Source organism: Talpa occidentalis, unplaced genomic scaffold, assembly GCF_014898055.3.
Source record: "Talpa occidentalis isolate TD23 unplaced genomic scaffold, MPIMG_talOcc4v2.1 talOcc4.17, whole genome shotgun sequence".
Taxonomy (NCBI): Eukaryota; Metazoa; Chordata; class Mammalia; order Eulipotyphla; family Talpidae; genus Talpa; species Talpa occidentalis.
In genome coordinates, this window is record NW_023601754.1 from 20,744,534 (window position 1) to 20,771,538 (window position 27,005).

General features: G+C 40.0%; 1 protein-coding gene across 1 annotated transcript in view; it reads right to left on the reverse strand.

Annotated features, from left to right (window-relative positions):
* Positions 1 to 4,159: 4,159 nt before the first annotated feature.
* The window catches only part of TENT4B (terminal nucleotidyltransferase 4B), a 77,949-nt gene continuing 55,103 nt past the window's right edge, over positions 4,160 to 27,005 (reverse strand). The window contains 11 exon segments of the mRNA XM_037516289.2: positions 4,160 to 4,516; positions 5,690 to 5,854; positions 7,908 to 8,095; positions 8,199 to 8,302; positions 8,405 to 8,531; positions 9,709 to 9,922; positions 10,659 to 10,787; positions 13,658 to 13,765; positions 14,902 to 15,022; positions 17,096 to 17,142; positions 18,743 to 18,866. Of these exon segments, the coding sequence (XP_037372186.1) occupies positions 4,340 to 4,516; positions 5,690 to 5,854; positions 7,908 to 8,095; positions 8,199 to 8,302; positions 8,405 to 8,531; positions 9,709 to 9,922; positions 10,659 to 10,787; positions 13,658 to 13,765; positions 14,902 to 15,022; positions 17,096 to 17,142; positions 18,743 to 18,866 (1,504 nt within the window). The 3' untranslated portion in view covers positions 4,160 to 4,339.

The window sequence follows — 27,005 nt, forward strand, 5'->3', positions numbered from 1 at the left end:
AATGTTAAGGCCAAATATTAATTACTAAAAACTATCCTTTAAGTAAACACTTAGTTCTGGATAACAAATAAATCAGCAGACTTTACAAGCTTTACTTCTGGTTAAAATTTTTGTCAGAACTCAACTTCCACATATATTTAGCTCATTATCTTTGATTAAAAGAAAGGTGCTTAAGGTGTAATGGTGCATAATGAACAAGATGGATCACAAGAATATGACAGAAGAAAAGGCTTTTGGGTCAAGTTTTTGAGCTGCTGTAAACAGTTCTCAAGGTAAAATCTGGCTTGTTTCTTAGTTATGTTATCAAGAAGCATATTAAAATTTGTTCTTTAACATTAATTCCACCCATAAATGCTTTGCCAAAATGACAAGCAGCAAAAGTCTCAAGGTTTAGAAGCTAAGGCAAAGTGAAGACACCACTTTCACATGTATAAGGACTAACTTACACCTTTGTCTCCACCTTTATGTTACATCATTCTCTATAAATATTTCATTAGATGAACTATGTCACTGATGAAAATTGGTATAGAGGTAACTACTAAATAACTTTTTTACTCAATTAAGTTTCATAGAATCATTTATAGACTATTTTGCTTACAAACACTTTATGAAATGTCCCCTCCACTAATTGAAATAGTTTAATGAGCAAGGAGAGCAAAACCTGATGGATAAGAATAAATTCTTATAAACTTTAACATTTCAGTATTTATCACAGCAAAATTGGGAATGTCTTCTCTATAGTTTAATTCTTGAGAAGTTAATTGAGATCAACCAATTTCCTATCAACATTCCTAGTTAGTAACTAGTGTTTCTTAGTGAAACACTAAGAAATCACAGTATGATTATAATTGAAGGACTTGATTGGTTTCAAACTATAGGTCAATACTGAATTACAATTAGGATGCTGTAGTCATGAACAATAAAAATAGCAGCAAAACTTATCAACAGTACCTGGCAAGATGATTTCTAGGGAGTTCTACAGAACAATCTTGACAACTACTTCCTAATCTCTGGGGAGGTCTCTGCAAAGAGCACATAGCCAGTCATACTGTTCTGACCCACCTACAGTTCTAGAAACCCCGGAGAGGACGCTATAACTTAAGGCAAACTCAACTCATGCTTACCATTACGTGGGGGAGGGAATGAGAAGAAAAACACATGAAGATAAGCGATTTCAAAGGAAAAAGACTTTTAAAAATACTCTCTCTACCAGCAATGTTTTCCTCTGTGAAGACTTTATTCAGGATAATCTGGAGCCAAAGCAAATGACCTAAATATTAATGAGAGTCTCAAAATCAAGTAAGGTAAAAACACTCAAAATAGGACAAAAATAAATATGGTCAAACATTGAAGACTGGAGGGCAACTACACGTAAAGCCAGTAGTTCCCACAAATCAAAGCTAAATTTAAAAACCTTGCACAACTTCTCCAAACAAAACAAAGACACTAAAAATCGGACACCTTCATGGACACCTTAAATCTGGAGGAAAAATGCACTTATCTTTATCATCAAAACAGAACCACTCAGGTTTTGTGCTAACACCTCTCTGGCCCATCAGCACTTCTAAAAACATTTAGTGTTTGTTTATTATGACACTTTAAGGGGCTTCAACACCAACCAGGCACACATAAGTGACCGCCAGGAAAATGTCACCACAGGGAGGCAGAGTTTGTAAGATTCCATCTACGAGTGCTAATAAAGGAAGGTCACGATTCATGGATATGGATGAACTGTAATATCTGAATGACACATTTCCGATATATTCATAAAACCTTCATAGAAAGTATTAAAACTCAAAAAAAAAAAAACAGACAGGAATCAAATACAGAGATGAAATGTACAAAACAAATGAACAGGCAAACTAAAAGTTCTTGAAAGTATTTTACTTCAGATTGAAAAATGAACAGCTCCCACACTGTTCATTGCAAGATACACAGTATTCACGAATACAATGCTGGTCATTTGAGGAAATGTACACACCTCAATTTTCTCCTTCATGCTTTTTCTTTTAGAAAGATACTGTTTACCAAAAAGAAACTTCAGCAGTACAGGAAAAACTATTTTCCCAATAAATTTACGAAAACCTAAGATTCCCAATGGAATCAAGATTATCTTCCCGCTACCACCACCTTAATATAATCACATGCTTATTGGAACACTAATATCTGCACCCTAAGAGTACATTTACTTTCAACAATGAGGGTGATTCTTTAAAAAAAAAAAAAAAAAAAAACTTCAGTGTGGTAAATGTAACATGGATCTCTGCAAGTATTAAGTGTCTGAAATAGGCAGCTAATACTGGATTTAATATTATTTTATAAATAATTGTTCCCATAGCAGTAAACATAAGTCTACACATTCACAATAGTCCTAGAAAATAAATACTGTGATTATGCACAATATGTTATGACAAACTAGTTTCAAAAAACAAAAGCTCAACATCTTGATAAAAATTCTGATCAGAATAAAATGTGACTCTAAAATTTAAAACATTGTCAAAATAATATCACATTTAAAATCGTCCACCGTTTACACAAGTATTATGAGTTTCCAGTTTTTGAACACATTTTTTCGTTGTGAATTAAAATACGAACACATTGAAAATTGTTGATTTCAGTGATGACATCAGTTTTGGTCTTACTTTAGCATTATTTTCTTTATAAAAAGTTGCACTAAGTGTCCATTAATGGTCTGATTGGTCTTCAGTATTTCATAAATGTATATAAAAGAAATTCCTAAAAGCCAACTTTATATGTATATATATATATAAAAGAATCTCATCTCAGAAACAACTGTATTTAACAGAGCCACACACACTGATGCTAAACATAAGCGCTTTCACCTCGGAAGAAAGCATTTTCAGAAATGTCACTTACATTCTATTATATTAAATATTCCCAGGTGAGTTTCAAACTCAACATGTGATGAGTAACAAAAATTATACAGCTCATTTGCACTCAAAGCTGACCACAACCAAAATTTACAGTATGATTGAAACAAGTCAATGTTTAAAAAAGTTTTAATTAAAGGTAACAATTCCATGACAGGAGAGGATAAAGAATATGGGATGACAAGAAGTATTTGGTCTTAATAAGGCAATACAAAATAGATCCATTATCAAAGACCATTTAATTTTTAAAGATCAACAATACCAAAAGCATAAAGTGGAGTATAAGAAAATAGTTTTTTATAAGTGTGATTTAATTAAAGCTGTTTACAGTTATCCTCTCTTAACTAACAAGTAGTTAAGCATGAATTTAAAAAAGAATAAAAGATGAGAAAAACCAGCACACGCAGCACACGGGGTGAGAGAAGCCAGCATGCAAAATCTGTGGAACTCGAGGCTTCACTGCCACAGGAATGGGACCAGACATGGGGGGCCTTTTTCCCTACTGGGAAGGGGGAGGGAAGGAAGACTGCAAAGGAAACAAACACAGAGTCATGTAATTGCCCGATGCCCCAGACGACAGCACTATAGAAAACAGTTGCAAGTTCATTCTTAGAGATGACTAGGTATTTTTCAGTGTTTACACAAAAGTACATAGTACATTTTTTTTTTTTTTTTTTACAAAATAAAATAAACGTCATTTGCCACCATAAACCTTTTCTTTTAGAGAGGAAAAATTTCTGCAGCAGGTCACATGTGTTCTATTAAGTCATTTCAATGCTGAGGAAAACAAATTGAGTAGCAGAACTAACCACTTCCCTATATATGGATGTTAAGATGACAATTCAGATTTTTTTTTAAACTAATCCTGAGAAAAATCTGTTTACAATTTAAACAGTAATGTTATGTAAAAAGTATTAACAAATCCACTATTACAAATATCAATTTCCTATATGGTCTTCTATATATACACACAATAAAATGGTAAATATATGCAAAAATATTAAAAAAAAAAAACATGCACAGATCACTTTCCCCCTTGGAATCTGGACTTCTTATAATATACCTTTGTTTTCCATCCCACCCCATCCTCTGAAATTATTTTTGCTTCTATTATCCTACCCACATTGAATACTATTTCCCTATAACTCTGCATAAAGCCAATGAGAAATATAATTATTTTACATTCAAGCTTTAAATCTTAAAATGACCCTGTTGAGGCATATGACTTATCAAATGAGCAGCCTTTTTTTTTCCCCTTTTTTGCTTGCTTTTTGTTTTTGCAGTTGTCAGTCTTCATGATCCATTCCGTGGCGAGCTGGGAAAAAACGCAGTTGCTAAATCAACGTCTGAACAGTGTAAGGCTCCCGAATGTCTCCCAGGAGTCCCTATCCAACTGTCCTGAGCATGAGATCATTGCACACAGAAGACAGTCCATCGTACAACGCCGACTATCTACAAAGGTCTGAGAGGGGGGCGTCCCTCTTGTGTTTCCTCTTTTTGCCATGGTAATACTGATTATTTGATTTGCCTTGATGCTGTTTGTTTGTCATCAAGGAACCATGGCTTGTTTGAGTTGTACCTTGGAAGCCTTTGCTGGAAGAACGGAAGAGCCTTGCTGATCCATGCTGCAGAAAAGGAAAGTGGTCACAAAGACATCAGTGTTTTGGACTCAACTGAACACTCTCTAAGATCTGACTTTCAAAAGGGAACTTTCAAAACTGGCATATGCTGATGTGTTTAGCAGGCAAAAAACAATGAAATGGAATGCGAAACTTTTCCGAAGGAACCTATCAACTTGGGCCACCCTGGTGGTGCAGGGGTTAAAGTCTCAGCACTATCAGGCTATTGCTAGCCACTGCCATCCCCTGGCCAGGGAGCTGACCCACATGGGGCAGCAGACCTCTCCTGTCTTGCCCACTGCACCCCTCAGCAGTGTATTTCAATAGATCTGCCTGTTCTGCTCCCCACTCTGTCTCTGGTGAATCCTCTCACTCCCCCCACACTGCTGGCCTACACCCCAGTTCTTGTATGCATAAATAAAATAAACCTTTTTAAAAAAAAGGAACCTATCATCTAATACACTTCACAATACGTGGCAATACTAGAAGAAGCTCCTGGAAAGGCAGGTGTACTGACAGCTTTCCTGCTGTCACCTGTCACTTTAACTGCCCTTTCTAGAGAGGACATGACATGGTTGTAGTCAGACTTGACATAATAGCCAGTCTCTACTGTCTAGATACCTTCCGCAGGGTCCTCACTGTATGAAATGGCTTCTTCCCTTCATTTTGATTCATTACTTATGATTAATAAAATTTTAGGCAATTGAAACACTTAAAACAGAGCATCTCTACGGTTTTTTTAAAGTCAGAACTGATACCACTGCCTGATAATTACAACACAGGCCACCAGGTATTGAATATTAAAATATATAAAAGGGCATGCTATTCCCAGATAGGCACAGCATTGCCATAAGGTCATGCAGAAGTTCCATGTGCGTATACTTCAAGTACAATTGAAACTCCTTCATAACTTGATGCAATTTCTTATGCTGAATCTGTAATAGGTGCATTGAATGGCACATCTTATATGGCCCAGTCACTAACGTTTCACAAAGGTAGATGTTACAGCAGTGCCCCATAAAGATCTTCAGGACATCCTGTCACTAAAATTACTCTCATGATTTGGAACTCCTAACTTAAGAATATTCTTCAATCCCACCCAAACTTATTTTCACATGTGAAAATAAGTCCAAGTAATTTGTATTGAATACTGACAATTAAAAACACAATGCCACCCACCTGAGATTTGTTGGTGCTATTGGATGTGTTAGTGGTTTGGGTGCTCTGCATTTTCCCAACTGCCTGAGATGACTCCAAGGACACATCTTGTGACCCCACTCGGTTCCCAGCAGACGGACGGCAGAGCAGCTGTTTCGGGGTTTTGCATGGTGTCGCATCAGAATCCTAACACAAGCCACATGAATTATAATTTGACAATTAGTAATTTAGATATTCCATAATAAGAAAGAAAACTATTTCAGCTAAGTACTCTATGGACTAAACTTAAACATTTAGGAGTTAAAGGAAGTTTTCCTCCAAGCATTTAAAGTAGTTTATTTTATCAGAGGGCTTCTGTTCAATGTTCAAACCTCTGCCCGCGCCTGACTTATTAATTGGCCTTGAGGAGCTCACAGAGGTACAAGTATGTTTGCATATTTATTTACAGAAAATGAACGACGGTACAGTGGAAAGAGCAAGGTAAAAAGTGACAGACTAGATTACTATCTTCAATCAAACATAAAATGATCAGCTGAAGAGGATCAATCTCTGTGAGTGACCCCTACAACCAAATGCACTGTGTGGATATGCACTGAGCAGTCAATGGGATGAGCCCCGCCTGTCTGTAGGCTGTGGGGGCCATGACTCTCCTAATTCTCTCTTCAAACCCACCCTTCGTCCTCACACTCTACCTGGCTTCTCACACTCACATACTCTCAGTCCTGACAGTCCTTACTGAGGCCTCCGCCCCACTATGTCGGTGACAGCTAGATCAGCACTGTGTCCTCCACACCTCTGCTCTAGAATCAAAAAGGCACACAGTAGATTCTGCATATGAGGATTTATGACTCATGAGGATAGCCATGCTCCTCATCGACAGCATAAAATCATGTCCCTTCCATATTTACAAGACATTTTATGACACATACTTAATAAAGTCTAAATTTGGGCCTCCCTGGTGGCGCAGCGGGTTGAGCGCAGCACTGTGAGGCTGTGTACAGCCTCTGCAGCGCGGGTTCAATTCCCAGCCAGCCAGGGAGATTCCCACATGGCGTGGCAGACCTCATCTGTCGCATCCGCTGTTCCCCTCAGCACTATATTTTAGGTGTCTGCCTGTTCCGCTCCCCTCTCTGTCTCTGGTAAATCCTCTCACCCTGCTACACCTCTGGCCTGTACCCCAGCTCTTGTATAAAAATAAATAAATCTTTAAAAAAAAAAAAGTCTAAATTCAAGTAATGGGTAAGTCCATTTTAGATTTCAAATAAATTTAGAATTATTCCTGATAAGAAGTAACTATAGTTGTAACTGACAATAAAAATTCAATCATGGTAGAGATGGAAAGTAGATGAGGGATTGTCAAAGCAGGGAGGAATCCTTAGGGACTGCTACTAGGTTTGTTTTGGGGGAGATGAAAATGCTCTGGAACTAGATAGTGGTGTACAATAGTGGTAGTACAATATTGTGACTATACTAAAAACCACTGAGCTGTACATTTTTAAATGGTGAACTTTATGTTATGTGAATGATACCTCAATTTAAAAAATTAAATCAAGAAGCTCAAAACATTATTCTGAGTGGATGACAACTGACATGAAAGAGTCCATACTATAATGATTACATTTACATGAAATTCTGGAGCAGGCAAAACTAATCTGTGGTTAAGAAAATCATAACCGTGATTAATCTCTGAGGGTGGGACTGAAGATGGACAAAAAAGAAAGCATCATGAGGGAACTCTCTGGGGTGACGGTAGTATTCTATACCCGGTTAGGGTTGTAGGTTACACATGTACATGTATATATCTGCTATGTCAATTTTATGGCAAAAGAAAAAATCAGACAAATAATGAATTGTGGTTAATGATAAATATTACCACCGTCATCTGGGGAAAGTATACTGCTATCTGCAGTTCACTTTGTAATGTATCAAAGAATAAGATGGATTCATGGACAGAGGGAGAGTTGGTTGGCTAGCTGTGTGTTAAATAGAATGCTGATGGTAGAATCTAGTGGTGTGTATGGATGTTCACTAAAATTCTTTCACTTTTGCTGTATGCTTGAAAATGCAAATACAACATTGAGAAAGGTACAATCGTGAAAGTTGTTCAAGTTTCCCAGTAGCGTGGAAGAAAATTAGCTAGCCTTTAGCTAGACAGGGCATCTCTAGACTTGAGCTAAATAACCCCAGCAGCAGAACTTCTAAGCGGCGAGGTTTAGAAAAGCCGTGTCCGCATACTTACGACATCGCTAGAGCTGGACTGTGTGGCAGAAGAGGAAGACACTGGACCTGATGAAGAGTTTGAAGAGTGTTTACTAAGAGATTCCGAAGTTTTACTTCTACATTTTCCAAGGGCTTCATTTTCTTCAGATAGATTATTATTACATTTATCTAACTGCTGAGTATCTACTATCAAGGTAACACCATTTCCTGAAAGAGTGGCAAAAGATTGGAAAACGTTTCTTCCCATTAAACACACACAATATAGAAAAGCCTCTAATACTCAGTCAATCAAATAAGGAAAAACTCTTACCATTGCACGAGGGCTCGGGTCTGCTCTGCAAGCCCCACTGTTTTGATATCCAATCTCTATACGTGGCAACTTCGTCTGTTACTCTAATTATTCTACCTAATATGCTGGGTGTGTTTAAAAAAGAAAGGGGGGAGGGGGAGGTACGTTAATTTGAAGGTAAGAAGCCACAATCAATTTTGACATGACTAGTGGTATTAAATTTTTACCTCTCTGTTTCATTGTTGGGATAGTACTTGGCTATTGGTGATACAGCATGACTCAAAACAACGTAGGCATAGTCAAAGGCCTGTTTCACTTGCATGGCCCCATAGGAACTCCTTCCAACATCATTACCTTTAAAAAAAAAAGTGTTATTAAAAACGTAAGCTGGACCCACTACTTAATATGAACTACACGTTTTCATGCTCTCTTTAGGGAAAGCGAGGACAGTCACTGTCCTAGTCAAACTGGCCTCAGAATCTAGGCCATCAGTCGCCCCACAAATCCCCAGGCTCTTACATGAGGAGCACACCGTAAGGACATTACCATGGCATATAAACTGCTGTACAGTCATGCAAACAAAAGAACCAACTGCCTGTTCTCTCCTGAGAGTGGCACCAAAGCTAAATTAGAAATACCTATTTTTTGTTTCTATTAGCTATATATATTTAAAAAAAGGACCATCTTGCTAAAAAATCATTATGTTCTTTACACAGTGCAGACTTCTAGTGAATATTTCCTCAATGAATCAACACATAGAAATAGTCATGACTATAAGATGACTTGATAAGGCAACAGGGGGCTCTGAGACAACTACCCAGAACCTCCTTTCTGATTACTTTTCAAAGTTGATCATTGAAGCAAACGACTAAAAACATTTTAGGTGAAGTCTTACAATGCATAATCTAAATATTTTATAATTATATCAGGAAGATTTATTGCCCAGAAAAATCAGCATACAAACAAGCACATATAACTTCAGGAGAGCATGTGAGGAATTTATTCGGTTCACTTTCAGGCCAACTAAAGCTGGGAAAAGCACAAAGAGACTAAGCAACATTAAAGAGGAAAGAAGTAGCACCAAAGGAAAAATAAAATCTCTTTGAGTCCTTTGCTCATTAACTTGGAGCTATATTACTGTTCTCACTGACTCTAGCACCTCAAAATTACCATATTAAAGCCTTGGCTGACAAGCGGCTGGAACCATGAACAATAAGAACACAAGAATAAATAAAAATGGCCACTGCCCTGGACTCGCATACAAACCCACCTAACAGTGAATCTCTGTTCTCTTCTGTCTTCAGGTGTTGAATGGGTTCTAGTCCTGACTTGTTTGCAAGATACAATGTGTTTTTCTAGGGTATGAGTGTTTGTTTTAGTTATGTTTGCTCACAAAATACATTTATGGAAAGAGAATGACTGCAGCTAGAAGTCAACCCTTAATTTTTCATTTAAAGATAGTTCAAATTACAATGTGGGGACTGACAATGCCCTTTCTTTGTAAGCCCACAAATCCACCAAAGTTCAATACCTGGTTGTAAAGGATCTTCGATGTAAAGCATCGACGGCCTGTAGCCATCTAGCATGTTTTTCTGTACTTCATCTTTGGCCACATATGAACCACCATCCTTTATCCGGATGCCGGTCTTTAAATAATTGAAATGTCTTCCATATAATTCAAAAAATTCTATTAATAGAACACCATAGTTTGTATTGGGGATGCAAGCATCTTCCCTGGGATGTAACTAAAAACACAAAGAAAGAAAGAATTTATATTAAGTTTTTCTCTAAATAGTTAAAGTGGGGATAATAAATGACATTCTAATTTTTATGAACAATACTCCTATGACTCTGGTTTAGCCTAGTTGAGAGGTCATGGAATAAAAGCTTGTGCTGTCGTTGAGACAACACTGAAGTCCTAGGGGAGTGGAACTGGAGGGTCACCATTCGTAAGGCTGAATTGTTCGGCTGACACAGAACGCCAAGGGCTGGGCTGGCCTGACACATCACAGGACATCATTTTGACTCACGAGCAGTGTCAGGCTGTTGGCAACCCTGTGCCACAAAAACACATGTACTGACAATATTAAGATTTCTGATTCATCTTCCCTAGATAGCAGGTCTTCATTTCACCTAAACTTACTTGCTTAGAAGACATTCTTATAGTTGGTGTTTTTACTACTATATGCTCTGAGGAAACCAGACCAGACCTCTTCTGCATGTTAAAATCTGCAGTGAAAGTCTAAAAATACTACAACATATGGGGTTAAAAACAAACAAAAAAAAATGATCTCTGCAAACTTTAAAACACCTTTGTGTTTGCTAAATTATAAAATAGCACCCAGTTAAAATGGAATAGTCATAAGTAATCAAGGGAAACATTCTAATTAAAGCTTGATGTAAATTATTTCAAAATAACCCCCCAACTGACTCACTTTCTTAAAGTTCAGTGTATTAGCAAGGTGTTACCACGTGACTTACCTGAAGGAAACTGACTGCCATTAAAAAGAGACTATAAGAACCAATTCCACCTGTAAATACTTCATTAAGGTCCCTCTGTAATAAGAATTGTTTCAATACTAAAACCAAATATGGTAATACAGGATATTTCTGAAAAAGAAGTAAAATTATATTTTCAACAAATTCCAATATCAATAATAGCTAAACATATTATTCTTACATTACAAACTTTGGTCAAGATGTGCAATATACTTAATTTTCTACTTCAAGACCAAGTTATAAGAAAGGCTGTACGTAATTAAGGTTTTTCTCCTGACATGTAAAATCTAAAACATGCAGACACTGATAACAGCACTCAAGCACCCAGTGCAGGACAGGGACTATATATTTGGTGACACTCATTTACAACCACTACTTTATGATACTCGTTTGCAGACAGCTAAGAGAAATAGTAAAGGACAAAGTCAATTCTTAAAGCACTAAATCAATGGGATTTTAAAGATTCACTTTTTGTAGGCACAAGGTCCCTCAGATAGTCTGCACAGCCCATGAGTAGGAGCAAGCTCCTGCTATTTTATTTTTTATAAAGGTTTATTTATTTATGCATATAAGAGCTGGGGTACAGGCCAGAGATGCGGTGGGGGGAGGGGTGTGAGAGGATACACCAGAGACAGAGCGGGGAACAGAACAGTCAGACTGACGAAATACACTGCTGAGGAGAGCAGCAGGTGAGACAGGAGAGGTCTGGTTCGCCATGTGGGTTGGTCCCTGGTTGGCCAGGGGATCGAACTCATGCTGCAGAGGCTGCAGATTGCTTCACAGTGCAGTGCTTAACCCCTTGCGCCACCAGGGAGGTCCTCCCCGCTATCTTCTGTGTGAGCAGGTGACCACACAGACCTACCTTCCATGCTTTACAGAGAATGGTGACAAGACCTGAGCTGGGGAATATGGTCAGTGTGAGTCCATCTGTCACTCAGGCACATACAAGTACCTTCAACAAGCCAGAGCCTAGCTTAGGGACACTGAGGGGAACAAAGCAGAACGAGCTGCTAGACTGCTGCTTAGGGGCGAGTACGATTACTGGTGATTTCTAGTCTCTTTACACATACACTGCTTTCCAGACCCCTGCAGTGAATACACTCTGTTTTCGTAAGAAAATAAATTACACGTTTGCAAAGCATTTCAAAGCAAGCAAGCAAGAAAAATAAAAGAAATATGAGAAATAAGCATTGCTTAAAATTACGGTTTAGGTTAGAAATGTATACATACTCTTTAAAGAACAATCAGCCAAATTCCAACTGAATTCTATCTGCATATTTCCTTTGCACAAAAAAGCCACTTCCAGGAGTCTTCCGACAAATATTTTGTAAGAATAAAGAAGGATGTGTGCATGGGAGGTTGTTTACCAGATACCCCATGTGATTTAAAAAAAAAAAAAAGACCCGGAATCACACACGACACAGCCTCATGAAGGGCCCCCATTAGCAACCTCAAGAATGAAGGGAAACTGTATGTGCCAGTATGAAAAAACCTCCAAAGTGTTACTATGAAAAAGTATAAGACAATGACACAGGGCCTCCCTGGTGGCACAAGGGGTTAAGTCTCAGCACTATGAAGCTAGAGCTAACCCACATGGCACAGCAGACCTCTCCTGTCTCGCCCGCTGCTCCCCTCAGCAGTGTGTTTCAGTCATTCCTTCTGTTCTGCTCCCCACTCTGTCTCTGGTGAATCCTCTCACCTCCCACACCTCTGGCATGTACTCCAGCTCCTGTATGCATGAATAAATAAAAATTTAAAAAGACAATGTGTACAGTGTGCCATTCCTTTTGTTAAAAATTCCAAGAAGATGATAAACAAGCAAAAAAAGACAATAGTTCATGAAGGTGAATCATATCAAGCAAATCTAAGCATTTAAGGTACAAGGGCGACTCACCTTTCACTGTCTCTTTGTTGGAAAGTTTTTTATCAAGTATATTATTTGCAATTAAAAAATGTTTCTTTTCTGGCAAAAAAGAAAACTACATGTGCCTCTAAAAGAGTAGGATTATGGATATTATCTTTTTCTTTTTTTTTTGCAGTGTGCATATTTATGCAAGAATAGAATGTTTATGATGTAAGAAAAAGTAGTTACAAGTTTTCTTACAAAGAAAAAAAGGTGAACACACAGAACTGCTAATGAAAAAATTGTGAATGGATAGAAAAGATATTCTATATAAGCCAAAGCAGATAACAACTTTAGTTTAGGAAGAAGGCTGCCAATTGTTTAAAGCTTGTGAAATGTTTTTGAGATGATATTGACCAAATTTCTTCCCTACCTTGGAAGAAAACAGAACTAGAAACAGAGTTAAACCATTCAAGATAAAGGTAAGGCAACCTGTAGGAGTTATCTCACAGGGGACTTAGGGATTAAAGTTTAGAAGCAGCTCCTGGGGAGGGTCTTTATTCTGACAGTACATTTTCAGCCCTCATCTCCTTAGGAGGAAGGATCTAGTGCAGAGAATTTTTCAAGGTTTTTGTCAATCCTTCTTTCCTTTTTTTTTTTTTTTAAAGATTTATTTATTTATGCATACAAGAACTGGGGCATAGGCCAGAGGTGTGAAAGGTGAGAGGATTCACCAGAGACAGAGTGGGGAACAGAACAGGCAGATTGAGTGAAATACACTGCTTCGGAGAGCAGCGGGCAAGTCAGGAGAGGTCTCCTGCGCCATGTGGGTCTCCTTCCCAGCTGGAGATCAAACTCATGCTACAGTGGCTGCTGATAGCTTCACAGGTTGTGTCTTAACCCCTTGTGCCACCAGGGAGGCCCCAATTCTTCTTTCTTGAAGTCACATTATACATCAGTTATTGGTTACTCTAAGAAGATTCAAGGAAAGTAAAGCCACTGCACAGAAAAGCAGTGTCTGTCTCTAATATGCATATAAAATCAGTCTAGCAAAATATATAAAAACACCATCACAGGGTCTCAAAACAAAACCTCATTTCTAATAGTTTCACCAAGTAAACACCATTAAGTCTCTGACCTTGGTAAAATCTTTGATGAGGTCAGCTGCTCTCACGCCATTCTGTACATTAAAGCTGATATCAACTTTCACTTCAGTAAAAGAATCTGTTAATTTAATAATAGGTACCTAGAAAGAGAAGAAACATAAAATTAAAATACTATTTTTTTTTTAAGATTTATTTACTTATTTATACAAGCCCTGGGTACAGTCAGAAGCGCGGGAGGGTGAGAGAATTCACCAGAGCCAGAGTAGGGAGCAGAGCAGGCAGAAGGACCGAAGTACACTGCTGAGGGGAGCAGCGGGCGGCAGGAGAGGTCTGCGCACCATGCGGGACCCTCCTCTGGTGGCCGGGGAGCAGCCGGGGATCAAAACGGTGCTGCAGAGGTTGCGGGCAGCTTCGCAGCCCAGCGCTCAACTGCTGCGCCACCGGGAGGCCCATTAAAATACTTTAAACAACTTAAATAACATCAGGAGATAGAAGATGACTAGCCTTGAGGTCTCAACCTGCTCACAAGGACACAAAACATTGAGAAAGACATGATGCCACAGTCAACTTGGCCTGATAGATAATTTATTTAATTACACATTTAGCTTTTACCTCACATATTTTGTAATTTTATTAGTAAGAAATCTGAAATCAGATAACATAAATATCTATACTTCAGAGAATAGTTTCCAATTCAGCGTAAGATCAAGAATTATGAATGTCAGAATCATAAGGGTTATGAAACTGTTTCTGATGAAAATTGCTAGATTCTTAAGTCACACATAATAACCCACTGGCATAATTGGTCCATTTTGTAATACCCTGAAGAACAACTAAGGAGGGAAAATGTAAGAGTTATTCTCAAATTTAAAATGTTAGGACAATACATAAGAGATAGTAGAAATTCTTATTTTAAGAAAAAAAAAGTTCTATTTGCACCATGCATTAGAAAATGCATGCCAGCAAATTTTGTGTGCAGAAGTGAGTTTCCATAAGCAATAACATGAGTTGTTTTGCTTTAAGAAAATCTAACATGCAAAACTCCAAACCTCTGAAACAGATGCATTTACTTCTACAATGAACTTCCACGAAGGTTTTTCAATGATATAATTGAACAAGCTTATCTGTCTTACAAACTTCACAGTGATCACAAGTACTATAATCATTAACAAAAGGAAAATGTCACTCATAATGTAACTGTGCCCATCAAAATTAGTTTGGTAAATTTCATGCACAAATAAGTAGAGATTTTAAGACAAAATACTAAAGAACTTACAGTTGCTTTGTCTAAAACTTTCACTGAGTCCTCATCTGCAACTTTATGCTTCCGAAGAGCTTCTTCCAGGGTCCAGAGGGGTAGATTCTCCCACTTCCCAAACACCACAAGGTCAATGTCACTGAATATGGAACACATGGACAGAAGGTGAAGAAGCAAGAAACTACTTGTTTTAACTTACATTCATGCTTAAAGCCTTCAAATTACATCTCACCCTGCTCCATGAAGACTAAATGTGGTAGTGACTGCTTTTTTTTTTTTAATTAATTTTTTTTAAAGACTTTCTTACACATATAATAACTAGGGTACAGGCCAGAGGTGTGGGGGGTGAGAGGATTCACCAGAGACAAAGCGGGGGGCAGAACAGGCAGACGGACTGAAATACACTGCTGAGTGGAGCAGTGGGCGAGACAGGAGAGGTCTGCTGCACCATGTGGGTAGCTCCCTGGCCAGCCAGGAATCAAACTTGTGCTGCAGAGGCTGCAGATAGCTTCGTAGTATAGTGCTTAACCTCTTACGCCACCAGGGAGGCCCAGTGATTGCTTTTTTAGAGGGAAGTGAAGGATGGTAAGCTTAGCTCCTCCTTCTAGTGACTTCACAGAAGTCAGGTCTCAGGAAACAGAGTGATATTAAAGGGGAAAAAAAGCTCAAAAATACCAGTTACTGTATTTTGCTCATAAATATTTTTGATACTAACAAAAGTGAGGCTTTCCAGGCCTCCCCGGTAGCGCAGCGGTTGAGCGCTGGGTTGCGAAGCTGCCCACAGCCTCTGCAGCGCGGGTTCGATCCCCGGCTGCTCCCCAGCCACCGGAGGAGGGTCCTGCATGGTGCGCAGACCTCTCCCGCCGCCTGCTGCTCCCCTCAGCAGTGTACTTCGGTCCTTCTGCCTGCTCTGCTCCCCGCTCTGGCTCTGGTGAATTCTCTCTCTCGCACCCTCCCGTGCTTCTGACTGTACCCAGTGCTTTATAAATAAATAAATAAATCTAAAAAAAAAAAAAAGTGAGGCTTTCCAATGTGAATGAGACTAACTGACTAACTGTGACTTAAATTATTAAGTGTAAACAAGCAAGATGCAGAACAGTGGCTCTAACTTGCTACTGTTTGTATACACACACAAAAAAAGCACACAGGCACACCCCTCTCCTTTACACGCATAGCATGTCTCTGAAAGGACACGTGAGAAACTGTTAACAGTGGTTCCTCCAAGAACAGGAACTGGGGTTCCAGGCTTTTCATTACTGTAGTTACTTTTTATGTTTTTCAAATCTTAACTATTTGAATAATATATTAATATTCAAATAATATATTTAAACTTAATTTAAATTTCTAGAAAATGTAGAATCTTAGGGTTTTGCTAAGTCTCAGAACCTAAGTAAGGGATAATATTAATTTAAAATGGATTATTTTAAAATGGCTTTTATTGGTCTAGAATTTACTTCAAGACATTTCAAATTGGGATCTAACAGGATCAAGTTCAAATCAAAAAACATGGATTTCTACAGTTAATCACACTGCAATGTGCACTTAAAAGTGTAAGAGATTAGCTCTCTTCATATTAAGTGTTGTTACCATAATAAAAACAAAAACAAAGACACAAACATGATAGAATGTTTTCCCTTCATAAAGACCAAGGCATTCCACTTCCTAGGGAATAGGTATTCAGCCCTCAGGGAAGCCTTTCCACCCCCAAAAATGAGGGTGAGTGGTAAGTCCACACATCTGAAAGACTGATAAAGCCAGGGTCCTGAGAAGACCAAGATCTTCCTTGGGGAAGAATGTGCCCTGAATTTCTGGGCCAGGATGCTAGATACTGGAACAGCAGCCAGTATACAAGATCTTTAAAAAGTGGGACCTGGCATTCCAGAGTCTACACAGCTCTATAGCACAATTTGGTGTTTTACCACAATATTACCATCTGTGTCAGTGGGTTATGGTATAGGGCTGAACAGTTCTCTGCAAGCCATAGTTAATTGTTAAAATCTGTAACTAACTGATTCATTCCATTGCCACATGCTCCTTTTCACATACCTGTATCACCTCAGTTTAAGGTGATCTGAAGTGACTTTCTACCTCAAGGTATTTCAAATAAAATACATGTAAGTGAATTTTTTTTTTATGTTTTGTTCCTATTCTTACACATTAAACAGCCAAAATGAAAAGTGCACAATCTTGAAAGCTTCAAAAATGTACTAACCTAGTAGGTAAATACAGGCCAGTTTTAAAACTTCCAAATATCTGGACCTGAAACAGAAAAAGTTATTAAGATATCAGGAAAAAAGCCACCAAGTTATGGAAAATGTTGGTTTTTGCCACCCTCTACCGGTACTTTCTAGTACTACACTTTTTTATGACACCGTGAAGCAGGGACCCAGAGTTTCTAGGCAGACATTTGGAATACAGTTTAAACTAATAAGGTTCAAACCCAAAATATATAAATTAAATAGAAAATGTTCAAAAGTAAGATTCAGGTCACTAATAGTCCCTTAGAATCCAGAGACATGATCACAAGCCTTACTTTCTGTTCTCTAAGCAAGAATTTTCTCTCTAGGTTACCAAATTAGGGCCAGACCACTGGCAATTGCAGGACAAAGCACTGCCCTGCGGGCGAGCTCCACAGAAAACACCAGGCAGTGCCATGATAACATAACGCTGGGACAGAGAACTGGGACACAGCCTGTGCTGGGCAGGTGTCTATGTGCAAGGAGATGCAATATAGAGGATAAGCAATGGAAAAGCTCAGCCTCTGACACGAGATGGACCTGAGAACCTAACCACAGTCACGTGTTCTTCATCCGCAAAAACGCCTAGATGAAATAAATCCTCCACCCCAGGAGAAGGGGAAATGATTTACATCAGGGCTTCTCAACCTCAGCACCACAGACCTTTGAGGCAGATAATTCTTTGTTGTAAGGGGTTGTCCTGTACAGTGGAGGATACTTAGCAACACCCCTGGCCTCTGGTCAATATAGAACAGGAGCACCTTCCCAGTCACAATAATCAGAACATCTGGGACACTGTCAAATGTCTCCCAGGAGGCAAACTCACCCCAGTTCAGAGCCAGATGTAGACTACGAAGGGTAAAGCATATGAAATATTTAGGCTGGTGTCCTCTTTTCCCTTTACAAACTATCTAATTTGAAGCATCTGTTTTGCCACTGGATGAAAAAAAAATTTCCTGGTTCCCATGACAGAGTCTAAAGAAAAGCTATACAGCACAACTCTAATGAGTTGCTTCTTAAAATGAACAGAATTGTACAACAGAACCACCAAAGTGCCCTAAAAAGTGAAGTGTTAACTTCATGTTAAAAGCCACAAATAAGAGGCAATCTTGGGCAAAAGTTTTGTTCACTGGGTTGGAGGGGGTGAGGGGGGTACCATGGAAGACAAGGAGAAGCAAACAGCAGTTCCAGGAAAGGAGAGAGCAGCTCATGCCTGCACGAGCCTAAGAACATGAACTTCAAGTGACGTAAGAAGATCCTGCTTGACATTTTCATTCAGTCATAAACAATTACATAACATTTATATAGACAGGTTGGAACAGAATAGTAATCGGGTTTTGATACATCACACTGAGTAACAGATCATTACAAGGCAGCCTGCTTTCTCTTTATACTAATGACTCAATATAGTTTGTCTTTAGAGACTGCTATTCCACACTGTAAAAAAAAAAAAAAAAAAAAAAAAAAAAGCTGTCATCCAATTCAATGCAAATAATTAGGAAGCCCAAAATTTAAAAAAAAAAAATTTAGTTAGGCTGTAACTCCATAGGTGTCCCCACACCTGCACACGAGGACTGAGTAAACACACATTCCACCTGTGGACCAACCACACAGGTACTCACGTCAGCGCTAGGCCAGAGCTCCTTAATCACGCTCTCAATCCTGTTCACCACCTCCATCCTCATTTTCTCCTCCTCTGGTCTTGGAGACATGTATTCATAAAAATCACTGATTTCTTCATGCAGACTGAAGGGGGGAAAAGCAGAAAAATTAATATGAGCAGGACCAATGTAATGAGAGATCACTCATTAAATAATCTTGTCTAATTAAGTCTTGTAACTCAGCAGATGACTATATTCAGAGTTCCACCCTGATTATAACTCATGCTAAGCTAAAATGGGAACATGGAGAATTTAATCAAAAAAATCAAAATAATTATAATAAGAACTTTTACTTAATGGAAGTGTACTAACAGCTCTCACAGCATCCCTTGTTCGGCTGTGCGCTCCACTGGCTGGATGGTGGTGACTGTTCAAAAAATTTAAGGTGTAAGGCCGCTGCCTTTGCACTACTGATCCAGCAGATACAAGCACAGGAAGATATGGAATCCATGGGATATGGGGAAGCTTTCTGGCTGTGGGGACTGACCTCTTACCCCTCTGTAATCTATTCCTCCAAGGAGCAAAACAGCATGCATTTCATAATGTTTGCTTAGTGAACTAAGTGTCAAATGAACAAGTGAGCCAATGAATACTAGCAAAGACCTGAAAATACTGTCTGGCAGAGAAGGTTCCCGGAAGGAGGGAAAGCCTTCCAAGACTTAGAGGTGCAAGGCACACCCAGGAAGCACAGAGCAGGCAGCACAGGCCTTGAGCAGGGAGATGAATGGGAGAAGCCCCTCGAGAGGAAGGCAGGCTTTCAATGATGAGCTAAATAGTCCAGACTTCCCCATGGGAATGGGGCCTATTTAAATGTTTCTCAGAGTGTTTAGGGACTAACTTTAAAAATACAGCATTTTGGGCCTCCTTGGTGGCGCAGGTGGTTGAGCGCCACATTGTGAGGCTGTCTGCAGCCTCTGCAGCGCTGGTTCAATCCTGGCCAGCCAGGGAGAAACCCACATGGTACAGCAGACCTCTCCTGTCTCGTCCACTGCTCCCCTCAGCAGTGTATATCGTCAGTCTGCCTGTTCTGTTCCCCACTCTCTCTGGTGAATCCTCCTCTCACCCTCCCACACATATGGCCTGTACACCAGTTCTTGTATAAATAAATAAATCTTTAAAAAAAAAAGATTTTATTAAAACAAACAAATAAATAAAAATACAGCATTTTAAGAAGATTCATATGGCACCCCTGCAAACAATGGATTGGCAAAGAGACAAGACTGGATGCAGAGAGAACAGCTCACAAATTACTACAATTGCAGGACTGGATTAAGCCCTGGAGGATGGTGTCAGGAAACGAATGGGCTCCAGAAACATCACACAGAGACACACAACAGCAGGCCCCAGAGCCTGATCAGCAATGGAGAGTGGAGAGAGGAAGCTTTGAAGATGGGGAAGAGGGGAGGGGGGCAAGGCAGCACTGAATAAAGATGGAAGGAAAAAGTAACTAGGCTGGCTGATGAGGTGAATGCAGTAAAACAAAAGAAAATGAAAGCAGCCTTCCTTACAAAACCGATGCAATTGTGAAGAGCTACCTTCGGGAGGGGAAAATGTGACAAGAAAGGAAATCTGCCAAACTTGTGCTATAAGCTGATGAGGTGGACAGCTGGCTCCAGGTAGCTAGGTGTGCAGGAGGGGGATAATCTCATGTCTTCTCAGTCCAGCATAACTGTGATGGGCCAGGAGGTCAGGAGAAGAGCGCTAATAGCAACAGGTGCCTAGTGCTGTGGGAGCCTGAGGGGCAGAGGGGAATGCGGGTGGAGGGGGGATGGTGATCAGGCAAGGGAGCCACATGGTGACAGAACTTTGAAGGCATATGCCCAAAATTGCATGACCCATTTAGGTCAAGAGCAAGTTACAGGACTCATAGGATGCTGGAAACACCAGGAGACTACAAACGGTTTTGAGAAAGTTTAGGAAAGGAAAAAGTCTGAGTCCAAGTCCTACTGGCTATAACTTTCTCTACATGGAACTCTGATAACATTTAAAATGCAATCCACAGTTCTGGCTTCTTCTGATGCTTTGTTTTCAGACGGAGAGTCAATAAGTTCAAGACTCAGGCCCTGACTGAAGGCAGCTAAGTTCATTCTGAAAAGTGATGGCACTGAACTCAGCATCCATGGTCACAACATTCAAGTTGGCAACCAGGAGTCTTTCCAGGTCTTTAGTTTTAAAACCTAGACCTCTGGTAAGGAATGATATGCAGCAGTGTAATACTGCAGGAAATCCAGATTTTAAAACCCCAGAGGACTCTGCCAGTCATCCTTGGGTATGCTTCTGGTACCTTAAAATCTTTACCTGCTGATTTTTTAAAAAAAGTTTGCCAGGGGCCTCCCCGGTGGCGCAGCGGTTGAGCGCTGGGTTGCGAAGCTGCCCTCGGCCTCTGCAGCGCCGGTTCGATCCCCAGCTGCTCCCCGGCCACCGGAGGAGGGTCCCACATGGCAGCAGACCTCTCCTGCCGCCCGCTGCTCCCCTCAGCAGTGTACTTCGGTCCTTCTGCCTGCTCTGCTCCCCGCTCTGGCTCTGGTGGATTCTCTCACCCTCCCGCGCTTCTGACTGTACCCAGTGCATGTATAAACAAAACAAACAAACAAATAAATAAATAAAATAAAAAACATGCCTCTAAAAAAAAAAAAAGTTTGCCAGGTTTTAATACATTCTCTAAAGTTATTCCCTTCTGCTTAATGAAGACAACAGGTAATACAATTGGTCATTAAGAAGTCTGCTCTTCATACAGGGCCTTGGGCAAGGATGAGGACAACAAATAAACAGCTAAACAAATGCATTTCTTCTTTTCTAACTGAAACACTTGTTTGAATTATCATAAAGCACGACACTGCAGAGCACTTGCTCTTTAACCAATGGGAAAAGCTCCTAAATCTGACTATCTGCTCCTCTATGGAGGCCAACTACACGTTTTCTAAGTAAACACAGGTCAAAAAAAGTATTTAACCCAACTTCCAGTTAATCTTCAAGTCATAAGGAGCTGAGTAAGAATTCATTCTCTAAACATTACTGAGTGCCTAAATTCAAACAAAAAGGTTAATCAAACATGATTCTTTTTCTAGGCAATTTCTTCATAGGTAAAAAGAAAAACTCATTTAAAATAGTTTTGAGGAGGGTCTCCCTGGTGGTGCAAGAGGTTAAGCACAGCATTGTGAAGCTATCCACAGTCTCTGCAGCACAAGTTCAATCCCCGAGCTGCCAGGGAGCTGACCCACATGGCAAAGCAGATCTCTCTTGCCTTGCCCTGTGCTCCCCTTAGCAGTTGTATTTCAGTAGATATGCCTGTTCTGTTCCCCACTCTGTCTCTGGTGAATCCTCTCACCCCCCACATCTCTGGCCTGTACTCCAGCTCTTGTATGCATAAATAAATAAATCTTAAAAAATAACTAAAATAGGTTTTGGGTGCCTGATGTTCCACCCTATCCAACCACAGGCAGGTGTCAGATGAACAAGAGAGCAGGGAAGGGGTGGGGTCGCCATGCAGGCTAATCCCCAACACTATGAATAGAAAGAAACTAGCTATATGAGCATGAGGCAAACAAAGGAAATAAGAGATTTCTGAACTTAGTAAAACTAGAAGATTCTAAAGTCCCATTTATCACTGGGATTCTAGGGTTCTAATTAGTTTGGAGGCAAATTGCTACAGGCTTAGCAGACAAGCTCTTAAAACAAGACCACCTTACATGCAATAATGTTTCATGGGATCTTCCTCCTATTTAGGAAAAAAAAGGTTCCACAGATTATCCTATTTCTCTTATTGATGTACATTTGCCACACTGGAAGAGGAAAAGGAGAAGGAAAAGGGAGAACTGTTAATATTAAACAAAAACATATAAGCAAGCCCACGTCAGTGGTGTACGTAGTGTCTGTACTTCTTATATTTTTCAAAAACTATTCTGTAAATATATTTTGCCATTGAAAACATACACACACACACACACACACACACACAAAGTCCCATCTGCCAGAGTCATCTCCTTACCCACATCAAACACAGATACCACCACCTATCTCGCCTACATGTACCTAGCAATGTGCAAAATGCTTGAAGAATTATGGCACATATTAAAAAAACTAGCAACAACAAATGTTGGCGAGGTTGTGGAGAAAAAGGAACTCTCCTGCATTGTTGGTGGGAGTGCAAACTGGTCCAACCACTGTGGAGAGCTGTGTGGAGATTTCTGGACCTACTAAACATAGAGCTTCCATAGGATCCAGCAATTCCACTCCTAGGTATTTACCCAAAGGACACAGAAACATCAATTCCAAAGAACACCTGCACCCCTATGTTTATAGCAGCACTGTTTACAATAGCTAAGCTTTGGAAACAGCCCAAATGCCCAAAAATAGATGACTGGATCAAGAAGATGTGGTACATATACACCATGGAATATTACTCAGCATTCAAAAAAGATAAACACATGCAATTTGCAGCAACATGGATGGCACTGGAAGGGATCATGCTCAGTGAAATAAGCCAAAAAGAAAAAGAAAAATACCGGATGGTCTCACTCATAACAGGAATCTAGAAAACTTACATAAGGGACCAGGAAAATGAATAACTATAAGAAAGTGAAAATCAAAATCAACAAAAAACTATGAACCAGAGACACTTTTGGGGGGGGGGGGGGGGGGAGGGATTGGGGTCAGAATGGGGGGGTTGCAATTGTATGGGGAATATAAAAATAAAATTTATTATTAAAAAAAAAGAATTAAGAAATCTTGGTACATTTAGGAAATAAATGTTTTAAAATAATCCCGAGAGGGTTCTACCCCTGTGGGTTGCATGATTTTACTGGCCCAGTGTCGTGTTATACGTAGGTGCTAAAAAAATCCTGAAGGAACTGAATCCTATTTATGGAGTGCCCACTTCATGCCTGGCACATTTCTGAGGGGCATGAGGACCTTACAACGGCTAAAAACTAGGCAAACTGTGAGTGTGCTTTCACATATTAATGTAACTTTATGTCTCTGAAATCATCCAAGTACACAAAGTTTCAGCTTTTCCCACATCTGGATCAAAGCTCAGCATGATTAACTAATAAATACTGCTGAAGGCCACATAACTAACCTTACAGCTTCTCTATTTAAATTACAAAATATAGGGTCTCCCCAGTGGCGCAGCGGTTGAGCGCTGGGTTGCGAAGCTTCCCGCAGCCTCTGCAGCGCCGGTTCGATCCCCGGCTGCTCCCCGGCTACCTGAGGAGGGTCCCACATGGCGCTCAGACCTCTCCTGCCCCCCGCTGCTCCCCTCTGCAGTGTACTTCGGTCCTTCTGCCTGCTCTGCTCCCCGCTCTGGCTCTGGTGAATTCCCTCACCCTCCCGCACTTCTGACTGTACCCAGTGCATGTATAAACAACACACACACACAAACAAACAAATAAATAAAACATGCCTCTATTTAAAAAAAAAATTACAAAATATAACTCTTCTCTGATCTGACCAAAATACAGTGCCCTCTATTATGATATAAGCGTTTTCTTTATTGAAGGAGAAGTGAGCAGGAAAATACACTGACCGGCCCCTGCTAATAAAGGAAAAGTATATAATATAAAAGCAGTATGATTAAGTAAGTGGAGAGGCTGCCCCCACCAAAAAAATTAGAAAGAATGAGATTCAAAATTAATTGACTAGCATAAAATTTACATTAATACTAAAGTTAATGACAACACAAAAATGAAATGTGAGGAGATAGCAACAAAAAATAGTGTCTGTATTTAAATCAGTACAATCACAGATAGGTCAAAATAGAGACATGAAAAGAATTACTTCTGCTCTGAGGAAAGTTCTACCACAGAAATGAATTTTATCATGCTCATCACTGGCAGAGGGTAGGGAGTAAAGAAATGGCCTTCAAAGATTAGATTTCTCTGGTTATGAAAGAACCCGCTCACACCTATTCATCTGGGCTGCCCAGAGGGTGAAGCGAGTCCAATGGGGGCTCTGCATCCTCAAAATCAGAGGGAACATAGCAGCCTTCCTGGTGCCTCCAGGCTGAGGCAGGCAGATAACCCCCTGGATGCCCCGCCACTCAGCACTGCCCCCTGCAGTCCACCCAGCATCTGCTCAAGAGCTAATGCTGGGCTTCCCCGGTGGCGCAGCAGTTGAGCGCTGGGTTGCGAAGCTGCCTGCAGCCTCTACAGCGCCGGTTCGATCCCTGGCTGCTCCCAGGCCACCGGAGGAGGGTCCCACATGGCGCGCAGACCTCTCCTGCCGCCCACTGCTCCCCTCAGCAGTGTACTTCGGTCCTTCTGACTGCTCTGCTCCCCGCTCTGGCTCTGGTGAATTCTCTCACCCTCCCGTGCTTCTGACTCTACCCAGTGCTTGCATAAATAAATAAATAAATAAATAAATCTTAAAAAAAAAAAAAGCTAATGCTGCTTCACTAATGGACACCTGCCCTGCTCGCAACGCACCTGAGGTCACCTCCACATCAAGAGCAAGCTTTTTAGTTTTCATAATTGAAGTCCTCATTACTTACCAACTGCATACTTATATGAAGACATTAACAAAGTTCTATTCAATTACTGTCAAAGATAAGTCAATAACCCCCCACCAAAAAAAAATTATTTTAAGATAACCAATTCTGACAAGGATATATAGAAAAGGCAATCACAGAATATGTGTGAAAGTATAAATTACACAATGTCTTCAGAAATGGTTATATTAATAACTGATAAATAACATTTATATAAATTTATTTAATTCCCCCTTTCATTAAAAACAGATCTTGAAAAGCTATCTATACTTTCATTATTCACAACAGCTGAGATATGGAAACAACCCAGATATTCATCAACATATGACTAGATAAAAAAAATGTGATAAAACACCTACAACGACATATTATTCAGTTTTAAAAAAGGAAAGCCTGCTATTTGCAACCCTTATGCTGGATGAACCCTTATGTTGAGTTAAATATTTAAGCCAGTTATAGAAGGACAAACAGAGCATGATTCCACATAGGAATCTAAAACAGTCACTCATAGAAGCAGAGAATAGCAGGGCTGGGAGGTGGGGGTGCTGGGGATTGTTCAATGGATGTAAGGCTTCAGTTATGCAAAATGCGTAGTTTTAAAGATCTTCAGTATCACATCATGCTTAGAGTTAACAATGCTGTCATTGTACAGCTAGAAATTTAAGAGAGTAGATCTCACGTTGTGTTCTTACTACAAAAGGGGGGCAGAGAGGCACAAGGGGCTATCAGAGGTCTATTGTCTTCACTGTGGTAATGGTTTCATGTGTGTCCAAACTCACCAAACTGAATACATTAAATATGTGCAGTTTTTGCAGTCAAAGATACTTCAACAAAATTTTTAAAAACAACCCTCTTCTTTTCATCCCCCAGAAAATATTTCCATGAGAGAACAAGGATAATCACCCTAGTGTTAGCTAGAATGCTAAAAAATTTATAAATAGCCCCAATGCCCATCAACAGGAGCCCATTAAACAATCACAGGGGAACTCATTGATATTCCCTTATATTACAGCCAATAACCCATGAAAAAGAATGAAGTAGGGCCTCCCCGGTGGCGCAGCGGTTGAGCGCTGGGTTGCGAAGCTGCCCGCGACCTCTGCGGTGCCGGTTCGATCCCCGGCTGCTCCCCGGCCACCTGAGGAGGGTCCCACATGGCGCCCAGATCTCTCCTGCCGCCTGCTGCTCCCCTCAGCAGTGTACTTCGGTCCTTCTGCCTGCTCTGCTCCCCACTCTGGCTCTGGTGAATTCTCTCACCCTCCCGTGCTTCTGACTGTACCCCGTGCATGTATAAACAAACAAACAAACAAATAAATAAATAAATAACATGCCTCTAAATAAAAAAAAATTTTTTTTAAATAAATAAAAAGAATGAAGTAGAGCTGTATAAGCTAATAAAGATCTAAGAAGTTTCTGTTTAAAGAAAAAAGCACATGTTTAGCAAGATTCCTTTATGTGCAATAAACAGACACGTGTGTGTTTCTATTTGCATTACAAGTTTTTTGGAAGGAGAACTGTTAACAGAGATTACCTTAGGGACAGGGCGTGGCAGGAGTTCGGAAGGCTTCAATATTCATCTCACATTATTTTGTACTATAGCTTTTATTTCTTAACTACCAGTGTGTCTATTTGTTTGTCTGCTTTTCTAACAGGGATTATTATCTGTTTGGAGAGATTACAGACCATTTGCCTTCTTCTTTATATTTTCCCATGAAAGAATATGTATGCATGTGTACATGTATG